The 8,654-nt window shown below is 37.4% G+C and overlaps 1 protein-coding gene across 1 annotated transcript in view; it reads right to left on the minus strand.

Moving 5' to 3' along the window:
* Nucleotides 1–8,083, minus strand: part of LOC135565135 (ubiquitin carboxyl-terminal hydrolase 50-like) — a 29,617-nt gene extending 21,534 nt beyond the window's left edge. The window contains exon 1 of the mRNA XM_065011194.1: nucleotides 7,802–8,083. Within this exon, the coding sequence (XP_064867266.1) occupies nucleotides 7,802–8,083 (282 nt within the window). The remainder of the gene's footprint in view (nucleotides 1–7,801) is intronic.
* Between the last annotated feature and the right edge of the window lie 571 nt (nucleotides 8,084–8,654).

The following is an 8,654-nucleotide window of genomic DNA, read 5'->3' on the forward strand; positions in this document are numbered from 1 at the left end:
AGTCTGTATGTGTTTAGTCTGTATGTGTTTAGTCTGTATGTGATTAGTCTGTATGTGTTTAGTCTGTATGTGTTTAGTCTGTATGTCTGTATGTGTTTAGTCTGTATGTGGTTAGTCTGATTAGGTGTGATGTGGTTAGTCTGTATGTGGTTAGTCTGTATGTGGTTAGTCTGTATGTGGTTAGTCTGTATGTGGTTAGTCTGTATGTGTTTAGTCTGTATGTGATTAGTCTGTATGTGTTTAGTCTGTATGTCTGTATGTGTTTAGTCTGTATGTGGTTAGTCTGTATGTGGTTAGTCTGTATGTGATTAGTCTGTATGTGTTAAGTCTGTATGTGGTTAGTCTGTATGTCTGTATGTGTTTAGTCTGTATGTGGTTAGTCTGTATGTGGTTAGTCTGTATGTGGTTAGTCTGTATGTGTTTAGTCTGTATGTGATTAGTCTGTATGTGGTTAGTCTGTATGTGGTTAGTCTGTATGTGGTTAGTCTGTATGTGTTTAGTCTGTATGTGGTTAGTCTGTATGTGATTAGTCTGTATGTGTTTAGTCTGATTGTGATTAGTCTGTATGTGATTAGTCTGTATGTGTTTAGTCTGATTGTGATTAGTCTGTAGGTGTTTAGTCTGTATGTGGTTAGTCTGTATGTGGTTAGTCTGTATGTGGTTAGTCTGTATGTGGTTAGTCTGTATGTGTTTAGTCTGTATGTGGTTAGTCTGTATGTGATTAGTCTGTATGTGGTTAGTCTGTATGTGATTAGTCTGTATGTGTTTAGTCTGATTGTGATTAGTCTGTAGGTGTTTAGTCTGTATGTGGTTAGTCTGTATGTCTGTATGTGTTTAGTCTGTATGTGATTAGTCTGTATGTGTTTAGTCTGATTGTGATTAGTCTGTAGGTGTTTAGTCTGTATGTGGTTAGTCTGTATGTGATTAGTCTGTATGTGGTTAGTCTGTATGTCTGTATGTGATTAGTCTATGTGTTTAGTCTGTATGTGGTTAGTCTGTATGTGGTTAGTCTGTATGTGATTAGTCTGTATGTGTTTAGTCTGTATGTGATTAGTCTGTATGTGTTTAGTCTGATTGTGATTAGTCTGTATGTGGTTAGTCTGTATGTCTGTGTGATTAGTCTGTATGTGTTTAGTCTGTATGTGGTTGTCTGTATGTCTGTATGTGATTAGTCTGTATGTGTTTAGTCTGTATGTGGTTAGTCTGTATGTGGTTAGTCTGTATGTCTGTATGTGATTAGTCTGTATGTGATTAGTCTGTATGTGGTTAGTCTGTATGTGTTTAGTCTGTATGTGGTTAGTCTGTATGTGGTTAGTCTGTATGTGTTTAGTCTGTATGTGGTTAGTCTGTATGTGGTTAGTCTGTATGTGGTTAGTCTGTATGTGGTTAGTCTGTATGTGGTTAGTCTGTATGTGGTTAGTCTGATTGTGTTTAGTCTGTATGTGTTAGTCTGATTGTGTTTAGTCTGTATGTGGTTAGTCTGTATGTGTTAAGTCTGTATGTGGTTAGTCTGTATGTGTTTAGTCTGTATGTGGTTAGTCTGTATGTGTTTAGTCTGTATGTGTTTAGTCTGTATGTGGTTAGTCTGTATGTGTTTAGTCTGTATGTGGTTAGTCTGTATGTGTTTAGTCTGTATGTGGTTAGTCTGTATGTGGTTAGTCTGTATGTGTTTAGTCTGTATGTGGTTAGTCTGTATGTGATTAGTCTGTATGTGGTTAGTCTGTATGTGATTAGTCTGTATGTGTTTAGTCTGATTGTGATTAGTCTGTAGGTGTTTAGTCTGTATGTGGTTAGTCTGTATGTCTGTATGTGTTTAGTCTGTATGTGATTAGTCTGTATGTGTTTAGTCTGATTGTGATTAGTCTGTAGGTGTTTAGTCTGTATGTGGTTAGTCTGTATGTGATTAGTCTGTATGTGATTAGTCTGTATGTGGTTAGTCTGTATGTGGTTAGTCTGTATGTGTTAGTCTGTATGTGTTTAGTCTGATTGTGATTAGTCTGTAGGTGTTTAGTCTGTATGTGGTTAGTCTGTATGTCTGTATGTGTTTAGTCTGTATGTGATTAGTCTGTATGTGTTTAGTCTGATTGTGATTAGTCTGTATGTGTTTAGTCTGTTAGTCTGTATGTGATTAGTCTGTATGTGTTTAGTCTGTTTAGTCTGTATGTGGTTAGTCTGTATGTGATTAGTCTGTATGTGTTTAGTCTGATTGTGATTAGTCTGTAGGTGTTTAGTCTGTATGTGGTTAGTCTGTATGTGATTAGTCTGTATGTGATTAGTCTGTATGTGGTTAGTCTGTATGTGGTTAGTCTGTATGTGATTAGTCTGTATGTGTTTAGTCTGTATGTGTTTAGTCTGTATGTGGTTAGTCTGTATGTGATTAGTCTGTATGTGTTTAGTCTGTATGTGATTAGTCTGTAGGTGTTTAGTCTGTATGTGGTTAGTCTGTTGTGATTAGTCTGTATGTGGTTAGTCTGTATGTGTTTAGTCTGTATGTGGTTAGTCTGTATGTGATTAGTCTGTATGTGATTAGTCTGTATGTGTTAGTCTGTATGTGGTTAGTCTTATGTCTGTATGTGTTTAGTCTGTATGTGGTTAGTCTGTATGTGGTTAGTCTGTGATTAGTCTGTATGTGTTTAGTCTGTATGTGATTAGTCTGTATGTGTTTAGTCTGTATGTGGTTAGTCTGTATGTGATTAGTCTGTATGTGGTTAGTCTGTATGTGGTTAGTCTGTATGTGTTAGTCTGTATGTGTTTAGTCTGTATGTGATTAGTCTGTATGTGTTTAGTCTGTATGTGTTTAGTCTGTATGTCTGTATGTGTTTAGTCTGTATGTGGTTAGTCTGTATGTGGTTAGTCTGTATGTGATTAGTCTGTATGTGTTAAGTCTGTATGTGGTTAGTCTGTATGTCTGTATGTGTTTAGTCTGTATGTGGTTAGTCTGTATGTGGTTAGTCTGTATGTGGTTAGTCTGTATGTGTTTAGTCTGTATGTGATTAGTCTGTATGTGGTTAGTCTGTATGTGGTTGTCTGTATGTGTTAGTCTGTATGTGTTTAGTCTGTATGTGGTTAGTCTGTATGTGATTAGTCTGTATGTGTTTAGTCTGTATTAGTCTGTATGTGATTAGTCTGTATGTGTTTAGTCTGATTGTGATTAGTCTGTAGGTGTTTAGTCTGTATGTGGTTAGTCTGTATGTGGTTAGTCTGTATGTGGTTAGTCTGTATGTGGTTAGTCTGTATGTGTTTAGTCTGTATGTGGTTAGTCTGTATGTGATTAGTCTGTATGTGGTTAGTCTGTATGTGATTAGTCTGTATGTGTTTAGTCTGATTGTGATTAGTCTGTAGGTGTTTAGTCTGTATGTGGTCTTATGTCTGTATGTGTTTAGTCTGTATGTGATTAGTCTGTATGTGTTTAGTCTGATTGTGATTAGTCTGTAGGTGTTTAGTCTGTATGTGGTTAGTCTGTATGTGATTAGTCTGTATGTGGTTAGTCTGTATGTGGTTAGTCTGTATGTCTGTATGTGATTAGTCTTAGTCTGTATGTGGTTAGTCTGTATGTGGTTAGTCTGTATGTGATTAGTCTGTATGTGTTTAGTCTGTATGTGATTAGTCTGTATGTGTTTAGTCTGATTGTGATTAGTCTGTATGTGGTTAGTCTGTATGTCTGTATGTGATTAGTCTGTATGTGTTTAGTCTGTATGTGGTTAGTCTGTATGTCTGTATGTGATTAGTCTGTATGTGTTTAGTCTGTATGTGGTTAGTCTGTATGTGGTTAGTCTGTATGTCTGTATGTGATTAGTCTGTATGTGATTAGTCTGTATGTGGTTAGTCTGTATGTGTTTAGTCTGTATGTGGTTAGTCTGTATGTGGTTAGTCTGTATGTGTTTAGTCTGTATGTGGTTAGTCTGTATGTGTTTAGTCTGTATGTGGTTAGTCTGTATGTGGTTAGTCTGTATGTGGTTAGTCTGTATGTGGTTAGTCTGTATGTGGTTAGTCTGATTGTGTTTAGTCTGTATGTGTTAGTCTGATTGTGTTTAGTCTGTATGTGGTTAGTCTGTATGTGTTAAGTCTGTATGTGGTTAGTCTGTATGTGTTTAGTCTGTATGTGGTTAGTCTGTATGTGTTTAGTCTGTATGTGTTTAGTCTGTATGTGGTTGTCTGTATGTGTTTAGTCTGTATGTGGTTAGTCTGTATGTGTTTAGTCTGTATGTGGTTAGTCTGTATGTGGTTAGTCTGTATGTGTTTAGTCTGTATGTGGTTAGTCTGTATGTGATTAGTCTGTATGTGGTTAGTCTGTATGTGATTAGTCTGTATGTGTTTAGTCTGATTGTGATTAGTCTGTAGGTGTTTAGTCTGTATGTGGTTAGTCTTATGTCTGTATGTGTTTAGTCTGTATGTGATTAGTCTGTATGTGTTTAGTCTGATTGTGATTAGTCTGTAGGTGTTTAGTCTGTATGTGTTAGTCTGTATGTGATTAGTCTGTATGTGGTTAGTCTGTATGTGATTAGTCTGTATGTGTTTAGTCTGATTGTGATTAGTCTGTAGGTGTTTAGTCTGTATGTGGTTAGTCTGTATGTCTGTATGTGTTTAGTCTGTATGTGATTAGTCTGTATGTGTTTAGTCTGTTGTGATTAGTCTGTAGGTGTTTAGTCTGTATGTGGTTAGTCTGTGATTAGTCTGTATGTGATTAGTCTGTATGTGGTTAGTCTGTATGTGGTTAGTCTGTATGTGATTAGTCTGTATGTGTTTAGTCTGATTGTGATTAGTCTGTAGGTGTTTAGTCTGTATGTGGTTAGTCTGTATGTGATTAGTCTGTATGTGTTTAGTCTGATTGTGATTAGTCTGTAGGTGTTTAGTCTGTATGTGGTTAGTCTGTATGTGATTAGTCTGTATGTGATTAGTCTGTATGTGGTTAGTCTGTATGTGGTTAGTCTGTATGTGGTTAGTCTGTATGTCTGTATGTGATTAGTCTGTATGTGTTTAGTCTGTATGTGGTTAGTCTGTATGTGGTTAGTCTGTATGTGATTAGTCTGTATGTGATTAGTCTGTAGGTGTTTAGTCTGTATGTGGTTAGTCTGATTGTGATTAGTCTGTATGTGGTTAGTCTGTATGTGTTTAGTCTGTATGTGGTTAGTCTGTATGTGGTTAGTCTGTATGTGGTTAGTCTGTATGTGTTTAGTCTGTATGTGATTAGTCTGTATGTGTTTAGTCTGTATGTCTGTATGTGTTTAGTCTGTATGTGGTTAGTCTGTATGTGGTTAGTCTGTATGTGATTAGTCTGTATGTGTTAAGTCTGTATGTGGTTAGTCTGTATGTCTGTATGTGTTTAGTCTGTATGTGGTTAGTCTGTATGTGGTTAGTCTGTATGTGGTTAGTCTGTATGTGTTTAGTCTGTATGTGATTAGTCTGTATGTGTTTAGTCTGTATGTGTTTAGTCTGTATGTCTGTATGTGTTTAGTCTGTATGTGGTTAGTCTGTATGTGATTAGTCTGTATGTGGTTAGTCTGTATGTGTTTAGTCTGTATGTGATTAGTCTGTATGTGTTTAGTCTGTATGTGTTTAGTCTGTATGTGGTTGTCTGTATGTGTTTAGTCTGTATGTGGTTAGTCTGTATGTGTTTAGTCTGTATGTGGTTAGTCTGTATGTGGTTAGTCTGTATGTGGTTAGTCTGTATGTGGTTAGTCTGTATGTGGTTAGTCTGTATGTGGTTAGTCTGTATGTGTTTAGTCTGTATGTGGTTAGTCTGTATGTGGTTAGTCTGTTGTGGTTAGTCTGTATGTGGTTAGTCTGTATGTCTGTATGTGTTTAGTCTGTATGTGTTTGTCTTATGTCTGTATGTGATTAGTCTGTATGTGATTAGTCTGTATGTGATTAGTCTGTATGTGGTTAGTCTGTATGTGGTTAGTCTGTATGTGGTTAGTCTGTATGTGTTAGTCTGTATGATTAGTCTGTATGTGATTAGTCTGTATGTGTTAGTCTGTATGTGGTTAGTCTTATGTGTTTAGTCTGTATGTGGTTAGTCTGTATGTGGTTGGTCTGTATGTGGTTGGTTGTACCTGTAGGGAGCACTTGTATGAGTCCAGTGGTATAGGCAGAGACAGGATGTGATTAGTCTGTATGTGTTAGTCTGTATGTGATTAGTCTGTATGTGTTTAGTCTGTATGTGATTAGTCTGTATGTGGTTAGTCTGTATGTGGTTAGTCTGTATGTCTGTATGTGATTAGTCTGTATGTGGTTAGTCTGTATGTGGTTGGTTGTACCTGTAGGGAGCACTTGTATGAGTCCAGTGGTATAGGCAGAGACAGGATGTGATTAGTCTGTATGTGTTAGTCTGTATGTGGTTAGTCTGTATGTGATTAGTCTGTATGTGGTTAGTCTGTATGTGATAAGTCTGTATGTGGTTAGTCTGTATGTCTGTATGTGATTAGTCTGTATGTGTTTAGTCTGTATGTGATTAGTCTGTATGTGGTTAGTCTGTATGTCTGTATGTGATTAGTCTGTATGTGGTTAGTCTGTATGTGATTAGTCTGTATGTCTGTATGTGATTAGTCTGTATGTGGTTAGTCTGTATGTGGTTTATGTCTGTATGTGATTAGTCTGTATGTGTTTAGTCTGTATGTGGTTAGTCTGTATGTGATTAGTCTGTATGTGTTTAGTCTGTATGTGATTAGTCTGTATGTGGTTAGTCTGTATGTGATTAGTCTGTATGTGATTAGTCTGTATGTGGTTAGTCTGTATGTGGTTAGTCTGTATGTGGTTAGTCTGTATGTGTTTAGTCTGTATGTGTTTAGTCTGTATGTGTTTAGTCTGTATGTGGTTAGTCTGTATGTGGTTAGTCTGTATGTGTTTAGTCTGTATGTGGTTAGTCTGTATGTGGTTAGTCTGATTGTGTTTAGTCTGTATGTGGTTAGTCTGTATGTGTTTAGTCTGTATGTGGTTAGTCTGTATGTGGTTAGTCTGTATGTCTGTATGTGTTTAGTCTGTATGTGTTTAGTCTGTATGTCTGTATGTGATTAGTCTGTATGTGATTAGTCTGTATGTGGTTAGTCTGTATGTGGTTAGTCTGTATGTGGTTAGTCTGTATGTGATTAGTCTGTATGTGGTTAGTCTGTATGTGGTTAGTCTGTATGTGGTTAGTCTGTACCTGTTAGTCTGTATGAGTCCAGTGGTATAGGCAGAGACAGGATGTGATTAGTCTGTATGTGTTAGTCTGTATGTGTTTAGTCTGTATGTGATTAGTCTGTATGTGGTTAGTCTGTATGTGTTAGTCTGTATGTCTGTATGTGGATTAGTCTGTATGTGGTTAGTCTGATGTGTTAGTCTGTATGTGGTTAGTCTGTATGTCTGTATGTGATTAGTCTGTATGTGTTTAGTCTGTATGTGATTAGTCTGTATGTGGTTAGTCTGTATGTCTGTATGTGATTAGTCTGTATGTGTTTAGTCTGTATGTGATTAGTCTGTATGTGTTTAGTCTGTATGTGGTTAGTCTGTATGTGATTAGTCTGTATGTGGTTAGTCTGTATGTGGTTAGTCTGTATGTGGTTAGTCTGTATGTGGTTAGTCTGTATGTGTTTAGTCTGTATGTGGTTAGTCTGTATGTGTTTAGTCTGTATGTGGTTAGTCTGTATGTGGTTAGTCTGTATGTGTTTAGTCTGTATGTGTTTAGTCTGTATGTGGTTAGTCTGTATGTCTGTATGTGTTAGTCTGATTGTGGTTGGTTGTAGTCTGTAGGGTATAGTCACTTGTATGAGTCCAGTGGTTAGGCAGAGTCTGTATGTGTTAGTCTGATTGTGGTTGGTTGTACCTGTAGGGAACACTTGTATGAGTCCAGTGGTATAGGCAGAGACAGGATGGTGAAGACTTGGTTGCTGTGGGAGTGTCCGTCACAGCGCAGACACAGCATCTGGTAGCTGAGTTGTCCCTCGAAGAGACGTGTCACCACCGTAGAATCCCCCGCCGCTGGCGCCGAGCTGAGCGACTTCCTGCCCAGACACAACCGCTGGGAAGAACGTGTCTGTTGTCTCTCCCCCTTCTGCAGCAACGGAATCACACACACACACACATTGTAGAATAATAGTGAAGACATCAAAACTATGAAATAACACATATGGAATCATGTAGTAACCAAAAAAAGTGTTAAACAAATCAAAATATATTTTATATTTGAGATTCTACAAAGTAGCCACCCTTTGCCGTGATGACAGCTTTAAACACTCATGGTATTCTCTCAACCAGCTTCATAAGGTAGTCACCTGGAATGCATTTCAATTAACAGGTGTGTCTTGTTAAAAGTTCATTTGTGGAATTTCTTTCCTCCTTAATGCATTTGAGCCAGTCAGTTGTGTTGTGACAATGTAGGGGTGGTATACAGAAGATAGCCCTATTTGGTAAAAGACCCAAGTCCATATTAAGGCAAGAACAGTAAGCAAAGAGAAACGACAGTCCAGCGTTAATTTGAGACATGAAGGTCAGTCAACATTTCAAGAACTTTTAAAGTTTCCTCAAGTGCAATCGCAAAAACCATCAAGCGCTCTGATGAAACTGGCTCTCATGACGACTGGTCAAGTTTCGGTCAAACTCACTTCTGAGTTTTTATTTACTGATAAGATGGTTCCTGCTGTCAGGGAGAGGTTAGATTTATTTAAATGTTGTTGCCA

The sequence above is a fragment of the Oncorhynchus nerka genome, linkage group LG27 (assembly GCF_034236695.1).
Source record: "Oncorhynchus nerka isolate Pitt River linkage group LG27, Oner_Uvic_2.0, whole genome shotgun sequence".
Lineage (NCBI taxonomy): Eukaryota > Metazoa > Chordata > Actinopteri > Salmoniformes > Salmonidae > Oncorhynchus > Oncorhynchus nerka.